This window comes from Moschus berezovskii, chromosome 7 (genome assembly GCF_049115385.1).
Source record: "Moschus berezovskii isolate FMDL1 chromosome 7, NW_MosBer_1.0, whole genome shotgun sequence".
NCBI classification, from domain to species: Eukaryota; Metazoa; Chordata; class Mammalia; order Artiodactyla; family Moschidae; genus Moschus; species Moschus berezovskii.
Window position 1 is genome coordinate 23,264,964 of NC_142466.1, and position 19,156 is coordinate 23,284,119.

Below are 19,156 nucleotides of genomic sequence, written 5' to 3' on the forward strand. Positions count from 1 at the left end.
TTTTGGGAGTAGTCTGTTACACAGCGATAGCTAACCAATTCAATGGTAAAACTGGAATGCAAGCCCAGGCAGTCTGACCAAACAATACATCTAATTTATATTGCTTTCCACACTCTCCGTTAAAGTGAAGAAACAGACTAATTAGCTAAGCAAGCTTGTTCAAAGTGCTAAACTCCCGAGGCCTCAGTATCTGTAAAATGTGCAGGTTCAGTCAAACCAGTATTACTTAAGGTAATCAGCTCCACATTACACTCAAAAAAAAAGAGGGGAGGATTCAACAATTCTCCTGGAATTAGTATTGTATGAAAAAACAATTCAATAGCCCTGGGCTAGATAATCTTTTGAGTCTCTGTCGGTTCTAATATTCCTTATGCCAAGTAGCAGTGTGTGGGTCCCCTGTGTACCTCCATTACCAAACATTTTTGAAATTAAAATAGTTATCTAATTCAGGTAATTTGGGACAACACCCATGGGAAGGGGAGAATACCGGTGATGGAAGAGGTTTTTCTCTATTTCCTTCAAACCTTGGCATATCCTCCTAGCACCTTGAGCCAACAATGGCAGAGGGGACCTCAACCCTTCTCCTACCAGACCAACCTAGAATCAATTATACCAAAAAGCACACAGAAATGGGAAGCTGCCATGACATGGGACATCTCCCAGAGAGGAGTCTACGCTTACTTACTCCATTTCCTCACCTCCCTCTTACTCTTCAACCCAGGCCCTGCCATCCACTAGAAACGCTTAGCAGCGATACCTAACTGCCAAGTTCTCCAGTCTCTCTCATAATCCTGGCTCCTGTCTTTGCACATTTTGATGTCCATGAGAAACTCCCTCCTCCTTTGGCTTGTCTCTTTGAATGCCTTCAGCTTCCTCTTCCTCTACCCTCATCACCCCTTGACATAGGTGTTCCTGAAACAAACCCTTTCTCCTCTTTTTGGCAATGTCATCCCCTCACAGGGCTTCATCCCATATCCTGACAGCTCCCATAACTGACCCTGACCCTGCCCACGCAGCCAACCTCAAGCCAAGTTACCTTCTCCCCAGTCCACCTCCCCAGCTTCAGTCTTTGTACCCTAGAGGGTAGCCACATAGAACCACTGCACAAACATTTCTTAAACTTTTTATCCCTCATTTTTCACGCTTCTTCCTCGGCCTAGAACACCTTTCTTCCTCACTTTCACTCCTGATTTTCCACAAGGCACTATCCTGCTCATCCTTCTCAAACGTCACCTTCTTGGTGAGACCCATGTTTTCTTCCAGAATGACTCCCTCCAGCCTCGATACTCCCAACGCGCACTGTCTGCCTCTAACAGAGCAGAGCTTCTCAGCTGCCGGACTAAAAGCCACCTAAGGTCAGATCACTCTCTTAACCATGTTTGTAACTTGAATGCCCAGCAGATTCCCCACACATAGAAAGGGCTCACTAAATGTTAGCTTGAATGAATGCATATAACTGACCTATTGATCCTCCACTTTGGCCACTGCCCACTAGTTTGCATGCTGACTGTTGGGCCTTTTTTGAGGAATGCTCAGGGTGCCCAAGGGGTAAACTAGGTCTTAACTGTAATTTATTAATAAATGTCCCCTTTCCAGGTTTCCTGAGAGGAGCAAGATTAGAGTCCAAGTCAGTCCTCTGAGACAGGTTTATCACCAAGAGACTCCCTTCTGCTTAATCCAATAGTATTATTTATATGCCCAAATTACTTTTCCATTTTTAATTTGAATACACACATAGAGTTCTAAAAAAGTATTGGTTCCCTCATTCTTTTAGAGCAGTATCTCTCAAACTGCATTAATTTATACGGTATTTTCATGATTTTCACTGAGTCTACATGAGACTTGTATAGTAATTATTCTATTAACCATTCTCTTTAAGCTAACTCATCTTTTTTTTCTTAGCCTCATATAATGCCAAAATACTCACGAAATTACATGATTATTATGATATATACACACATATGGACTTCCCAGGTGGCTCAGTGGTAAAGAATTCACCTGCCAAGCAGGAGCCTTGGGTTCAACCTGGGTTGGGAAGATCTCCTGGAGAAGGAAATGGCAACCCACTCCAGTATTCTTGCCTAAGAAATTCCACGGACAGAAGAAGCTACAGTCCATAGAGTCACAAACAGTCAGACACAACTTAGCAACTACACAACAACAATACACACATATATCTATATACACATATTAATTTCATATTAAAAAATGTTCTTTTTAAATTGCATCACATGAAATCATTTTTCAGGCCAGCAACAGTGTATATAGGACACTTGGGGAAGCACTAGGTCAGAACACTGAATCCAATGCAAAACTATTATTAAAGCATTTCTCTTCCAGCCAGGATACTATGTTTGGTGCTGAGAATGCTAATGTGTCATTCAGCCCATAGCCTAGTGGGAAAACCGTCAAGTTAACTGTAAATTGTTATTTAATATTCTATGTCAGGGACAAATGCAAGGGTGCCTGCATCCAACACCTCTTGGACACCAATGCAAATCTTCCACATTCCCACTTTAGCTCCAAATGTTTCTGCAATCACTGCTGAGCAGGCCTCCATCAGCTTTGAGCAGATGGAACCTCAAAGTAGCTCACTCAGAGCCTGTGGGAGGATATAGCACTTTCTCCCCTGGGACTTTCTATGGCACAACAGCGCAGGGCCCCAGTAACTTATCAGCTTCTTGCATCTACATGAGCCTTGAACAAAGGGAACGAAAGCAAAGTATGAAGGCCCAGAGCTACATTTCATGAGGTTCCTTATGGAGCACCAGGCATTTGGGGCTTCCCTGGGGGCTCAGATGATAAAGAATCCACCTGCAATGCAGGAGACCCAGGTTCAGTCCCTTGGTCAGGAAGATCCCATGGAGGAGGGCATGGCTACCCACTCTAGTATTCTTGCCTGGAGAATTCCATGGACAGAGAAGCCTGGTGGACTACATACAGTCCATGGGGTCACAAAGTGTCAGACTCGACTGAGCAACTAATGTTTCACTTTGCCAGGCTTTTGAGGCAGTGGCCAACATGACAGCGCATGCTTGTATGGTTCCATTCCCCTAGCCCCTCATTCTTGCTCCCTAGGATCACTTCCCAAATAATCTACCAGTAATGAGCTTAGTCTCAAGTGAGGCACACTGCACTGGGGATTGACAATGCCACATAAGATTTTCAAGAACTAGGAATTAATAGGTTTGGGATAAATGAGGTGGGAACAATCTAGAGCAAAGCATCCTAGAGCCACTTTTCAGTTAGGACCTGAGAAAAGAGGAAATTGGGGGCTGGCAGGAGAAAAAATGGGGAGCACCATCTTGCCAACTGGTAGGGCCATGGGAAGGAACTCCCTACCTGACACTCCAGATTTTTAGCCAGAGCCCAAGAACACACAGCTCTAAGGTTTTCTCCCCTTGTTCTGAGAAAAGGCCAGGCTTAGGACAAAAGGAGGCAGTGGGGTAGTAACTCAACAACAGGGAGTTACCTTAAGGAAAGGTGGGGAGCTCCATCTGGCATGGAATGAATTGTCTGCCCTCATGGATAGAGATGCATTTTGAAAAGACGGACATTAAGTGACATAAGAGCCTCTAGCTTTGTTTATAAGTAAAAAAGAACATCAGATTTTTACTGAGTGCTCGTTATGTATTCACACAATACAGTGTACATTTAAATAGTATCTTTTAAAATCTTCCCCCTGAACTATGTGAAGCTATCACAATAAACTCTGGAAAATTCTGAAAGAGATGGTAATACCAGACCACCTGACCTGCCTCTTGAGAAACCTGTATGCAGGTCAGGAAGCAACAGTTAGAACTGGACATGGAACAACAGACTGGTTCCAAAGAGGAAAAGGAGTACCTCAAGGCTGTCTATTGTCACCCTGCTTATTTAACTTATATGCAGAGTACATCATGAGAAACGCTGGGCTGGAGGAAGCACAAGCTGGAATCAAGATTGCTGGGAGAAATATCAATAACCTCAGGTATGCAGATGATACCACCCTCATGGCAGAAAATGAGGAAGAACTAAAGAGCCTCCTGATGAAAGTGAAAGAGGAGAGTGAAAAAGTTGGCTTAGAGCTCAACATTCAGAAAACTAAGATCATGGCATCTGGTCGCATTACTTCATGACAAATAGATGGGGAAACAATGGAAACAGTGGCTGACTTTATTTTTCTGGGCTCCAAAATCACTGCAGATGGTAACTGCAGAAATTAAAAGATGCTTACTCCTTGGAAGGAACGTTATGACCAACATAGACAGCATGTTAAAAAGCAGAGACATTACTTTCCCAACAAAGGTCCGTCTAGTCCAGGCTATGGTTTTTCCAGTGGTCACGTATGGATGTGAGAGTTGGACTATAAAGAAAGCTGAATGCCAAAGAATTGCTGCTTTTGAACTGGTATTGCAGAAGACTCTTGAGAGTCCCTTGGACTACAAGGAGATCCAACCAGTCCATCCTAAAGGGAATCAGTCCTGAATATTCATTGGAAGGTCTGATGTTGAAGCCGAAACTCCAAAACTTTGGCCACCTGATGCAAAGAGCTGATTAATTTGAAAAGACCCTGATGCTGAGAAAGATTGAAGGTGGGAGGAGAAGAAGGGGACGACAGAGGATTAGATGGTTGGATGGCATCACCAACTCAATGGACATGAGTTTGAGTAAACTCCAGGAGTTGGTGAGGGACAGGGAGGCCTGGTGTGCTGTGATTCATGGGGTCGCAGAGAGTCGGACACGGCTGAGCGACTGAACTGATACTTATACTGAATAGGTGGTAAAGAACCCACCCATCAGTGCAGGAGATGCAAGAGACATGGGTTTGATCCCTGGGTTGGGAAGATCCCCTGGAGGAGGAAATGGCAACCCACTCCAGTATTCTTGCCTAGAAAGCCCCGTGGACAGAGGAGCCTGGCAGACTACAGTCCATAGGGTCGCAAAGAGTTGGACAGGACTGACCACAAAGCACGTGAATAAGTACTGTTATCAGTACTGTTATTAGTCTCATTTTCCGTGAATCAGCTTGAGGTGACCATGAAACACTAGTTGGAAGACAGCACAGCGAAGTGTTTTAAAAAGCCAAAAATTTGGGTTCAGGTCATTCTGAGTTTAACTCTTGCCTCCATCAATCCGACTGAGATCATGTGGTCGCACAAGAAAAGAAATGTAGCTGGCTCACATAACTGGAAGGGGCTGTGACAGGTCTCTGATCTAGAGCTCAGATAATTTTGGAGTGACTGTCCGGGTTGTGTTCTGTTACTGCCCTCATTCTGTTCTACCAAAGACTAGCTTCCATGAAGCACCCAAGGAAGCTGATGGCTCCAAGTGAACAGTGTCCTCACTGAAGAAAGAGAACATCTTGCTCAAAAATTCCCAGAGGACAGTCTACATGGCCCTATTGGGTCATACATCCTCCATCTGAACCAACCACTATCATCAGACTGACAGTACACGGATCAGTGATTGGCAGTCCCATCACTGGAGGGAGAGCTCCGTGACTTTTGAAAAATAGGAATGCTAGGCAGTCCCAGAAAATGAATGTCCACATATTTTAACCTTAGTGAAGTCACTAACATTTTGTGAGCCTCAGTTTCACCATCTATATTAAACAAACAAATAATAATACCAATTGTACAAGATTATTGTAAGATATTAAAAGTCATATTAAACACTTGGCATATGATGACATTCAGCCTACGGTAGTAATTTTTGTTATTCCTGGTACTGTTGTTGTTTTATGGTTGTTTTTTGACAAGGGGATGGGAATTTGAGGCCCATCTCAGATTCCCAGATGTCTAAAGGACTTCTGTCCCTGGGGTGGAGTCCCCTTTGGCTCTGGAGCCAGACGCCTTGCACAACCCAGGCTCCATGTGCCAAGGTTAAGCTGGTTCACCATCTGACGGCTGCAGAGCAGCGAGTGCCTCCCTGGCCCCAGCAATGTCAATACTGCCTTCCTGACTCCGCCTATTGTATCTGGAGGAAAGTGGCTGGGCATTGTCTTCTAGTGCTCCCCCCAGGAAGCATGATATCACCCTCTAACAAAAGCGGGAAAGCTGACAGATCTGCTGAGATGGGTGTGCCCGCTGCACACACCTCACTGGTCAAGCCCTGGGCAGGGGGCTGTGACCAGCAGGGAACAAACAGCAGCCACCCACGTGCCCCACTGCTGGCTGCCTGATGGGCTCCCGTGGCTCATCTCTAGGTTTTTTCTCCCTCTGTCTGTTAAGCGTGTGCCTACCATGTTAGAAATGGCACCTCTAGGCAGTGGGGATGCACTCCCTCTTATCAACAGCTGTGTTAAAAAGGGTCAGGACTCTGTCCATCTGGCAGGTTCACGTGAGCACACCTGCCCCTGTGGCCTTTGGGAAGGAGCAAGGGAGAAGGATGATCAGAGTCCTGGAGTGACAAAAGGAGGCAACGGGGGAGGGATGTAGAGGAAAGCAGCAAGTGTTGATCTAAAAAGGCATTCTGCACATGTGATGAGAATTAAGGAACGGTCTGACTAGACTGGTGGGAACTGGGTTATCAGTTTAAAATTCCAGAACTAAGGGAGGCAACTTTAGACGTTCCCCTTCCTGAAGGCTGGGAGTGATGCCAGCTGATCCTCTGACATCCCTTCCAGCTCTGGCTCAGCTGTGCTGTCAGTGCAGCTGGCTCTCTGTGAGACAACACACCTGCAGTCTGATGCCCCCAGGCCGAACCCGGACGCTGCCACCATGCTGCCCCCATCTTTAAACTCTCTCCTTCTTAGCCACAGCAACACCAACTCTCTGAAATCCCGGGAAAGGAATCTGTCCGGGTTTGCCTCTCCTGCCAGCTCCTTGACTGCTTCTTCATGGAACCCTAAGTTATCTCCTCTTTCTCTTCTCTTCACTTACATCTCAGTATGTGGCCATGTCCAGGACCTTACTTACTATACACAAAGATTCCTATGTCTCAGTCCTTTGCCCAGTTCTCTTCTGAGTTTCAGACCCAGAGAGCCCAGTTTTGCTAAAAATCCACCATTAACAAGGAAACTCAAAATCAACATGTGCAAAATATTTGTTTGTTTCTTGCCAGCTTGTCATCAACCAGGTTCCTTCAGTCATGTTTGCCAACACAGTGAATGGCAGCACCATCATCCAAACCAGAAGCCTGGAGCAATGTTTATTCGCCACCTTCTCTTCCCACAACCTCCAATAAATAACCAATCACCGGTCCCTACAGTTTCACCTCCTAAACACGTCCAATTCCCCTCTTCATCCGGGCCTTCCTGCCTGGAGAATTGGGAAGCCAACTTGGTCCAGGCCTAAGTCTCTGCCATGTCAATACATGCTCCATACTCTTACCAGAGTGAATTTTCCAAGACATAAATCAGATACAATAGAACAAACACCATACTAAATTTCCACATGTACAGAAAAGAGGTACAGATGACTTAATATGGCCAATGAGGCCCTTCCTGATCTGAACCCAACCTTAATTCACCACCTCCTCCCTACATTCTAGCCTTATTCAACTTTTCTGAGCTTGCCCTGCTGTTTCAAACCCCATGCTCCTTCTGATGGGAAATTCTTTCTTCCCTTTTCCTTTTTATCTACTTTGTTTTAAAATCATTTGGCTATGAATAACTCATAACTACATCAGCCATAATTTTGGGCAATATTCATTATTATTTAGGAGTTCTGGGAAAGTGAGGAAAATCTAACCTACAGATTATTTTCAATACTAAATTATATTCATATAAATTTAGCAATTAATGAAGTTAGCATTATATGTTTTTAATCACTTATGTTTCATTTGGACTTTAGAATTGCATTTTTTTAAATTACTGAATCCAATAAGTATTTTTACAGCTCTTGAAAAGATAGATTTTTATATACCCCTGATGCTGGGGAAGATTGAGGGCAGGAGGAGAAGGGGATGACAGAGGATGACATGGTTGGATGGCATCACTGACTCAATGGACATGAGTATGGGCAAACTCCAGGAGGTAGTGAAAGACAAGGAAGTCTGGCATGCTGCAGTTCACAGGGTCACAAAGAGTCAGACATGACTTAACAGCTGAACAACAACAATAATTATATTATTTATCATAGCATCTTATAATTTATTCTCCTATAAAAATCTTTCCTACCAAAATGTGAGTTTCGCAAGGGGAAAAAAATGATTCATCCTTTTTTTGCATTCCTGGTATCCAATACGATACTTGGCACAAAGTAAGTCCTCAACATGTCTTCACTGACTGAAATGATAGTTGAGTGAATGAATGCATATGGGCAGGCAGTAACTCAATAAATATCTATTAAATAAAAACTATGCATTCTTTAATATTCAGCAATCATACAATACATAGTATTAGGTAAAGCTCTTGTTAAACCCTCTTTCATTAGTATACCTTTCATGTTTCACACCTGAAAAGGATTATCTTTTGACCTTATTTACATCAAATATTTAACATAAGCCAATGTTTTAAGATATGAGTGATTACTACTTTCAATATATATATGAAATTGATTATTACTGATACTATTATTTCAATGCTTAAAAACCCTTCTTATAACAACAAATGCTTTCTCTCTTTTTTTCAGGTCTGCTGTGGCATACCAAAAGTTTCTTACTGTGGCATATTAAACTCCAAGCACTACGGAGACTAGTAAAGAAATAATACCCTTTTTCAAGATGTTAGAGGTTAACTGGGCTAAATCCATGTGCCCAGAGTTCAAAGACACAGCCTGTGTGGTAAGGGAACTCAGAATTAGGAGAAGAACATCATGAAGAATTGGCCTAGGCAAACTGAGTTGAATGTTGTTTGCAGAGCAAGCATGGAGGATGTCTTTTCCAAATGGATAAAACAAAATGAACAAGAGCCAAGAGGAAAATATGCATCAATAGTGGAGAAGGACGTGGCTGAAGTGGAACAGCCATGAATGGGATAGGTGAGAGAAAGCCCTGGAAAGTAGGCCCAGTGTTCTGGCTCATCAAGCAGGGAGAGACCAGGAGGAAATTTGAGGAACCAGCTAATATTGAGGACTTTTAGAAGGAGGCCGCTTCTATGGGTAATAAGTGACCCCCCTCCACCTGGAAAAGATTAGACTAGTCTTAAACAAGCACAGTGGTCCTCAGAGCAACACTTCTCTTTCAAGTATACTAGCTTCACTTGCTAAGAGAGTTCTTACTGGCTGACTAATGCATATGCATTATCACACTTGATGTTTATAATGACTCTAGGGTCAAAAGTATTCTCAAATGTTAAAGATGAGAAAACTGTGTATTACAGAAGTCAAATAACTGGTCCATGGTCATCCAATTTGAGCTTAACTCCAGGTCTGTATGAGTGTCCCTGTTGGCTCGGTAGTAAACTAATGCAGGAGACCTGGGCTCAGTCTTTGGGTTGGGAAGATCCCCTGGAGAAGGAAATGGCAACCGACTGCAGTGTTATTGCCTAGGAAATCTCATGGACAGAGGAGCCTGGTGGGCTACAGTCCAAGAGGTCACAAAAGAGTTGGACATGACTTAGTGACTAAATAACAACAACCAGGTGTGTAACCTCACAATCCATACTCCATATTCCTTCTCCTGCCATCTTCATGAGCTCCACCTCAGTCTCAGAGCAGTGGCTTCAAAAAGTCATCACAGCCCAAGGGCATGTGCTTTTTCTTCTCCTAAGCCAAGTTGATTGAGTTACAATTCAGTGTAAAGAGATCATATCCAGGCCCACATTCAGAAAACACACCCAGTTTGATTTCACTGGGCAAAGATCTTGGTGGCTCTTTGGAACCCTTATCTACCTCCTAAGAGGTCAATGAGAAGCGAAAAGGATCCTCTTTGCACATTCCTAAAATCTACCCATCATCCAACCTGATCCCTCCTCAGGGAGGGAACTCACTCCTCAGGGGGACGGTGATCTGGCTTTTACAAAGTTTCTATCAATGAAGTCAAACTCTATCTCTTGTACTGCTCCCTCAACCCCTGCATCCCAGACCTGGAGAAATACAGCATCAATCTATGGTGTCATCTAAATGGAAACCCATAAAAAATACTGCTCCTTCATCTCTTTTCTCTTGACTAAATGTGCTTATATGACAAAGTGTAAAGCACTTATCTTTCTGCTTGTCTACTCTGTTTGCTGTCAAATTTCTTAGTGTCACCAGTGTTTAATGGGTATGCTTTGGGCAGTAGATTGAAGCAATTGCCATCTCTAAGTCAGATCTTATATTTTTACTAAAGCAAACAGTTACAGCTATGTATTACCATTTTAGCAAGTAAAGCATGTGTTGGCTCCTGTAAATTTTGTGTATCACCAAAACTTAGATGTCACCCAAAGAACTCTCAATACACCAGATCTCTCTGACACTGAACATAATCTATCTATTGAACCCCAATGCATAACTTGACATTTATCTATTTGGAAGTGGTATCTTTTGACTTTGTTTCAGCCTAGACAAATCTATTTGAATCCTGATTCTGTGCTCTAACCAACAAACCATCTATAGGGAACAAATTGGTGACACAATCACACACAATTTTTTTTAGGAATAAAGTTCCAGGAGATGAATCGATAATGTCAGAAAAACCTGGAGCTCACCCATCTGAATCCCTGGAGGATATATAACATGGTCTTCTGAGATTAACTGGACAAGTCCTTCTCTCCAGGAGAGCCGTTTTTAAAAGAACCAAACTCTTGAAGGAAGTTCTTCCAGGGTAGGACTGAAAGGGAGAGGCTGAGACCTCCCAAAGACAGTGTTTAGGAGAGAGTCTGGGGAGAGGGCAAAGGTCCTCCCTCTGAGAATAATTCCCAGGTGTGTCTCTGATCCTGGCTTCCACACCTCCACCCTTGATTACTCAGGCTGGCTACCAGCCTTCTAAGACCAACCCTAATCAAGAGTTTCCATCTGTGACCACTTCCCTGACCTTAGAACTGAATCACCTCCGCCACTCCAGACAAGATACTCACCATCTCTGAACCCAGGTTGTTACTCAAAATGTCAAATGAGACAGGAAAGAGGCAAGGAGGCATGCTATAGAGACTTTCCATCAGATCATGTTGATCACAGAGGACATATTATGATAAAGCAGAGGGAGTGATTTGTTTTATCGTTTTTCTTTCTATACAATGCTTTAGAGAGAGCAGCTTGGTTGGGAAATCTAGTATGTTTCTGAGAACTTGTTTGTAAGCTGGTATTGGCTATGATCCTCCATTGGGAGGGAAATCTACCAGAATCTAGGTGGATTTGATAGAAGTCTTCTAAAAGCTACATACATCCTCTTAGGCATTGGCATCTACCACCCAGAGTCAACTTCACTGAGGCAAATGTGACATTCTTTTAGCTCTATCTGTTCAGAAGTAGGGAACGAGGAACAACCCACTGAACTCGAGAGAGAGGTCTGTAAGTCACGAGCCCCTCGCTGCATTACCGTAGTCCACCAGTGGAGTTTGGTTTGACGAATGGGGTCCTAGGCCTATAGACATAATCATACTGGATTCTTACTGTTGCAACTCTCAGGCCTTCGGTGTTCATATTTATGGAGGCTTAGATGGAAAATGTAAGTTAGGATTTAGCACAGCAGATCTATTCCAGAAACCCACGTTACTGGTGTTAGCCTTCATTTTCAACAAGAGCATGAAACCCCTCTTCTTGAGTCTCAGCCTGAAGTTGGCGCTGTACTTTCAAGAAAACTAAGGTTTAGACACAGAGTAACTGTTTTGCCAGGTAACTTTTGTGCATGTGTGTGTTTGTTTAAAAGTACTTTAAAACAAAACTGGGGTATAGTTGCTTTAAAATGTTGTGTTAGTTTCTGCTTTGTTTGATTTTATGACAGCTTTTCTAAGCCTATACTGCAAAGTGCCATAACATAGTCACTATGGAGGGAAAAGAATTAAAACAGAGAGTGTGTGTGTGTCTTTGTGTGTGTGTGTGTGTATAGTATTTAACCTAAAGAAGTATTTCAGAGCCACTTATACCCCTGGGCTTTGCATTACTATAATCCCTGATAAAGAAGCAGTTCCAGATTTCAAGATCACTGATAAAATGTCACACAGAAAAAAAGCAAACTGAGAATGAAATTATGACAATTATTTGGCTTAAATGTGCATATTGTTCGAGAAAGCAACATTTCCACATGAATACAAACGATTTCTACATAAATACTGAAACTATCTCAGATAATCTTTCATTTCCTGGCAGTCTGTGTTACTCAGTCTTAAAATATTACTATATCCTCAATATATTATTGACAACAAACTGAAGAGCTATAAACAAACTACATGCAATTCTGTTATCTTATTGGATTAATTTTTGAACATTTAATAATATTGCAAACATACGAAAAATATAAAATAGTATAGCAGATACTTAGTAGAATTTGATCCAAGTATACCCAATATAACATAGCCCACATCATTAAGTTCAGTAAATTTTCCCAAATTCATTTCCTATATCAATTATATTTTCATTATAATAATTCTAATGCTTTCAAACTGAAGGGGAGAGATTGATGGCCATTACATTGTGATCTGTATTTTGTGATTTGATACCACTTTCATAGGTATTCCACAGGGTAAGTGAAGTACAAGCCACGCCGCCATCTAGAGAATCTGAGCAACAAACACCTTAAATCTATACTCAGGCCAACCATTCCTTAAACCCACAATAGGTTTCAATACACTCCTGAGGCCAGTGATCTGGGTAATTGCCTAAACTTTCATTTCACTGGGCCAGTGAAGACTTTACACATCACTATATGCCAAATAGTTTTTAAAATAAAACACAAATTATATAACCCTTATCTCCCTGACCCCAACTCTAGTAAAAAAAACCAAAAAGCCTAGCATTTGACCACTTTGATTAAAATAGGATGCAAATACAAAAACTTTATAGAAAAGCATTTTTGTTCTCATTTTTAAAAATGACACTCTGTACAGTGCCTTAAGTGGGTCCCCATCATTCTCAGCATAAATCTGACTTTTTTTCAATGACTGAAGATTTTCTCTGAAGCAGGTAAAGCCAGGTTTCTTCTTCTTTTGTACAGAATAAGGAAACAAGGTCGAATGAGGAGCAGGAAAATGATGTGCAAAAGTAAATATGTCTCTTCAAATAAAGTGACCTAATCAGTCCCCACAGTGTCTGTGGTGACAGGGGGCAATAATCCAGAAGAGAAACTAGAAAAATCAGTTCACACCACGAGGACTTTCCAGGTCAATCCTTCCATATATTGAATGGAGACTCACAGAGAAACAGTCCATGTCATAGCTGCCCCTTGCTAACCAGCAATAAGCATTGGTGAGAGAGCCCAGAGTCACTAACTGTTAAAAAAAACTTAAAAAAAAAAAATAATAAAGCCAAACCTTACCAGAAAGGAACAAGCTGACTCCGCAGAGAACTAAGCCGGCTAAAGAATCCATGCTTCCCCAAATCTCTCCATCCAGTTTCCGCGGACATGCATGAGGTCCCAAGGATCCTTTCAAACACCCAGAGGTTTGTGACTTTCCATTCGCCTGTCCTACTAGGTCTTGTTTACAAGTCAGAGGCAAGAAGGAACAGCACAGAAGCGGGCAGTCACAGTCTCATTTCTGTCTGAGCACAGGGAGTTTTAAGTTCCTTTTTCCTGTTTCCTTTGTAGATTAGGATGGGAAAGGCTGTATCTTAAAGGCGTTTGGTATCAGCAGGGCTGGGGGCATGGTAAGCCCTGTCCATCTTGTAATTCATCAAAACACTTATCTATGGCTGCTGCTGCTGCTGCTGCTGCAGGGGTAGAGGAATTTTAGTTGGAAGTGTGGGTCCTGGTCAGCACTTTCAGAAACAATAGGGGTATCCTCTCTGAGGCGGGAAACTGAGAATAACAAGCCCTCCACCTATGTATGGTATGTGCTGATGACCGGCCCTTCTCAGCCCTCTAACAGCTCTCATGGGTCCACTTGGGAGCCCTGACAGAAGGGGCTTTTGGGTGTGGGGAGCAGTTTTGGCTTTTGTTTTCTTGTTTTAACCCCACGTGGTTTGAATGGGGAAAAGACGTTTTCGTGATGAGAGAACACAACCCCCGCCCAAAACAATTAATGTGGGCTAATTAACAGTGAGGTCAACACTCAATGTGGCCACAGAGACCAGAGTCCAAAATTGTTAGCCTGTTTTCTTCTACACAGATGGCTTCTTTCTTGGCCAAGAGCCCAAAGATATCTATGCTACTGGCTACCGCATTTATTTTTTTATTAACAACTCATCTGGAGATGATCTAATTTCTTAAAGAACTGGCAGAGAAGGATTTCAGTAATAACTAGGAGGGATTTCATGGTTACTGGCCAACTTACTTTCAGAAGCGAATTGTATCCAAGATTTTTAAAATAACCTCTGTAAAAACCAAATAGTGTAAGTTTTAGGTGGGGATAAACAGTTTAAGATTTAGGTGGGGATAAAAATATTATTTATAAGAGCAGAGAGAGTACATAGACCAAAAAGAAAATAACCACTGGGGTAACCATATCTACAACAAGATTAGAGACTCTAAACTTATCCAGATGACTATATCACGAAAATACGAATTCTGAATTTAACACGGAGAGCCCGCACCTTAGTCATCACCTTGCCTTTATGCCCTAGGAAAGAAGTCTCTGCTCTTTTCCCTACTCACCACAGGAAATGGCAGATGCTGCTAGTCTTGCCTGATTTCTCTCTTGGGTTTTATCACCTCAGTGATGATCTTGAGAATCGATTGATGTTTCCAGGCAGCTAAGTTAGAGACGCTCAGGCTGTGTTTTCAACAGACCTGGGTTCAAACACTGGCTCAGCCACGTGTAACCTGAGACAAGTTACTGAAACTTTGAGTCTCAGTTTCAGTAGCTATAAAATAGCAATAATATCTCCATCAAGGGGAATTTTTGAGAGGATTAAATGAGGTATGAAAATACATAGAAACATCTGGCACTGTGTCCAATTCATAGGAGACTTTTGTTAATCGTGCTAACATATTTGTTTCCTTTCGTCTTTCCATTCTGTCTCTGAAAGCTTCCTGCAGAAGGCTAGTCTCTATTTCTCTGAGATGGCTTCAAGGCTGGCATCCTAACGAAGCTATCTAGGAGTCAGCGATTCCGGGTGCTAGTCCCAGGTCTGCCATGATCTGCCTGTGAGGCCTTGGACCATTCACTTCCCATTGCTAGGCCTCGGTTTCCTCAACTATGTAAGTGAAGGATTTAGACTGGATATGACTAATTTCCCTTCTGATGGTAACATCTCGTAGTCTCAGTGACTAAATTGTCCCCCTAAGCATCTCCATGCTGATTCCTAGGTCCTTTCATCTGGGCAGTTCAAAGAAGATGCTAAATGTGTATCTTTGTCACTGTGAAAACCTAAGGGGTGGGAGGGTCACAAAAGTGCTTTATTTCAGCACACGGTATCTGAGACTTTGTGAGGCCCACTGGCCCCAAGCCATACGGAGCAGCAGGGGAAGGAAGGCCTTGGAAGCAACAAATCGCAGCGTGCCTTCCTCCCCAGGCACCGCTTCCCCTGTCTGTGCTGGATGGGCACACAAGGAAGCTGTCATTGCTCTTGCTCCTTGCTGTCTGCTGGTTCCTGCGGGCCGAGGGTGTTGCTACCTTGTGTCCTTACCTGGGCTGCCTGCCTCTGTCCAGCTTCATGCTTTCCCATCGTCTAGAAGGATCTCCTCTTACCTCGGGCTGTCAGTCATGTTATTCCTCCATTATCTGGAATGGGTGACTCATTTTCACTCTTCTCTCTGTAATCCAGAAATGTTGCTCACTTTATTTTTTCATTATCCGAAAGAACTATATAGTTTAACTTCATCTTCTAGGATCCAGAAATACTATTGCATGTAATCCTTTTCCCTGTTGTCCAGAATATTGATTCCATATAATAAACACAGCTGGGTTTCTTGAGTCTATGATTATATAGCTAGTTAAAATGTGAAGCAACTTTTCTCTGGGATGTCTGAACCTTTGGTGTGTAAATTCCAGGTATAAAGTGAAGATAACTTGTGAACAAAAGTTCCCAGACATGATCTGACCCAATTTTCTGCCTTACTAGTCTTAGAACACGGCGAACCAATTGAGGAACCACAGTATGAGCTTCACTACCAAGCATGGGGCCAACAGGTCAGCAGAGCTGATTGGCAACAGATTGGGAAGTTGCAAAACTGGATGGCATGCCAGAATTTCCAAGGGAAGGGAGAGGCCATTTCCATGTCTGGACAGGACTTTCCCCAATACATAACGTATTAAGGAAATACCACATACTTGGACATGGCCACAACCCTTCTCTCACAAGTTGGCTGTGGCCATCATCAGGGCATCTTCATACCCTGAGGAGCCTTGTTGGGGACCAGCTGGGCTGGCTCTCTATCTTTTAGCAGTTCCACCCACCCAGAAATGTTGAAATGCTCTTCCCATTCTTGCCTGATTAATACCTAGTTATCCTCTGGGTCTCAGTTTCAGAAAGGTCTTCCCTGACCTGTTCAATCTGAATCAGGTCTCCCCTGTTATTCCTTCCCACCATCCTCTCCTTTTTTTTCACAGTACTAATCACAATTGGTAATCATATACTTGTGTCTTCTTTTTAATGTCTCTTTTCCCCTCAGCTGACTGATACCTTCATGAGGCAGGAAACATATCTAATTGATTCACCACTGAATTCCTAGATCTGAGCACAGTGCCTGGTAATCATAGTAGGTCTTGAATAAATACTTAATGAACTAACACATGAATGAAATGACTCCCATCATTGTTTATATACTCATACCTTGAAAAGTCTTAGGAGTCAGGCAAACCTAGATCGCAAATTTAACTCATATCTCTGAACCTCAGATTCCTCATCTTTAAAATGGAAGTAAATAATGTCTAATTCATGAGATAACATATACATAGTATCCGGCACAAGTACATATTTAGTAAGGGCTTTCTATAGGTTTATTCTCCATCCACAACCACCATACCATCCCTGGACTGCAATATAGAGTTAGCAACGAGGAAGCAAGATCCAACAAAGGCTAAGTAACCTGCACACCTGTGGGTAGCAGAGGGAGTATTAGAATCCTGGTCTCTCTGTTTCCAATTTTTCGCAAAGTTTCATATATAGCTCTCTTTTTCACAGTTCACTGTGTAGACACAGTGTGAAAAAAAGTAAATAAAGAGAAATGTAGCCAACATCACAAACACCAACCCAGGTGTTTAGGAAAGAAATCAGACCTTAGGAAAGAATTTGAAACTTGACAGGTAATGGAAAAGTTTGATGACACTGATAAATGCAGACATTTTAAAAATTTATTTATTTTTGGCTGTTGTGGGTCTTCATTGTCATGCGTGCTTTTCTCTAGTTGAGGAGAGCAATGGCTACTCTCTAGGTGCGGTGCACTGCCTTCTTGGGGTGGCTTTTCTTACTGCAGAGCACAGGCTCTAGGGAAGCTGGGCTTCAGTAGTTGCGGCTCCTGCACTCTAGAGCACAGATTCAGCAGTTGTGGTGCATGGGCTTAGTTACTCCACAGCATGTGCGATCTTCCCAGATCAGGGATCAAATGCACAATGTCTCCTGCATTGGCAGGCAGATTCTTTACCACTGAGCCACCAGTCAGTCAGTCAGTTCAGTCGCTCAGTCTTGTCTGACTCTTTGCGACCCCATGAATCACAGCACGCCAGGCCTCCCTGTCCATCACCAGCTCCCGGAGTTCACTCAAACTCATGTCCATCGAGTTGGTGATGCCATCCAGCCATCTCATTCTCTGTTGTCCCCTTCTCCTCCTGCCCCCAATCCCTCCCAGCATCAGGGTCTTTTCCAGTGAGTCAACTCGTCACATGAGGTGGCCAAAGTATTGGAGTTTCAGCTTTAGCATCAGTCCTTCCAATGAACACCCAGGACTGATCTCCTTTAGAATGGACTGGTTGGACTCCTTTCAGTCCAAGGGACTCTCAAGAGTCTTCTCCAGCACCACAGTTCAAAAGCATCAATTCTTCGGCGATCAGCTTTCTTCACAGTCCAACTCTCACATCCATACATGACCACTGAGCCACCAGGGAATCCCAAATGTAGACATTTATCACTGTGCTTCCAAAATAGCAGGAAGTAATATCAGAATCTGTGGGCACCCCACTGCCATGCTCCAGGGAAGAGAAAGGGACTTCCTCACTAGTCAAGCAGGCTATGTGTGATTTTTCCAGACACAGTTATAGCAGAACAAGAGAGAAATCCAAACCAATACACAAGCAAACAAAATAAGCAAAGAAATGAGGCACTTGGCTGATGTTTCATTTTCTCATCTCTTTGTGTACTTAGTATGTGAAAAAAAAAAGTCTACAGAAATCAGTAAAAGTCTTTGAGATGGATTAACAAAAGTAGCAATGGATAAATTAAAAATGTGATGAGGTGTGGAAAGCAACTTATACAATGTTCCTACTGTGTTAGTACTGCATGTCTAGAGGCCACTATCACAAATAACGTAGCGAAAGTTGTAGATGCACATTCTCTGGCCCAGAGGGTCCACTTTTACAATATAACCCAAGGCCAAAGCAAATACGTGCCCCAACATTTATGTCTGAAGTATTGTTGAACCTGAGGCTTCCTTGGTTGTCTAGTGGTTAAGAAACTGCATGCCAATGCAGGGGACACGGGTTCAACCTCTGGTCCGGGAAGATTCCACATGCTGCGAAACAAGTAAGCCAGCCTGTGTTCCACAACTACTGAGCCTGCGCTCTAGAGCCCTGCTCCGCAACGGGAAGCCCGCACACAACTAGAGAATATCCCACACTCAATAGGGAAAGTCCATACACAGTAATGAAGACCCAGTGCAGCCACAAATAAATAAACTGTTAAAAACATCAAAACCTGGAAACATTCTAAGCAGCCAAAAAAATGGATCTTTTAATATAAACTATGGTAAGTCGGAGAAGGCAATGGCAAGCCACTCCAGTACTACTGCCTAGAAAATCCCATGGGTGGAGGAGCCTGGTAGGCTGCAGTCCATGGGGTCGCTAAGGGTCGGACATGACTGAGCGACTTCACTTTCACTTTTCACTTTCACACATTGGAGAAGGAAATGGCAACCCACTCCAGTGTTCTTGCCTGGAGAATCCCAGGGATGGGGGAGCCTGGTGGGCTTCCGTCTGTGGGGTCACACAGAGTCGGACACGACTGAAGTGACTTAGCATAGCATAGCATAGCATGGTAAGCAGTGAAATACCAGGCAAATGTCA

At 43.0% G+C, this 19,156-nt stretch overlaps 1 protein-coding gene across 7 annotated transcripts in view; it reads right to left on the bottom strand.

Annotated features, from left to right (window-relative positions):
- Positions 1-13,872, bottom strand: part of TEK (TEK receptor tyrosine kinase) — a 104,255-nt gene extending 90,383 nt beyond the window's left edge. For 2 of the 7 annotated variants that reach the window (XM_088837867.1, XM_088837866.1), the window contains exon 1: positions 13,318-13,872. In XM_088837867.1, the coding sequence (XP_088693993.1) occupies positions 13,318-13,369 (52 nt within the window). In that variant the 5' untranslated portion in view covers positions 13,370-13,872. The remainder of the gene's footprint in view (positions 1-13,317) is intronic. The other 5 variants (XM_088837870.1, XM_088837869.1, XM_088837868.1 and 2 more) reach the window with 4 other exon arrangements.
- Positions 13,873-19,156: the final 5,284 nt, after the last annotated feature.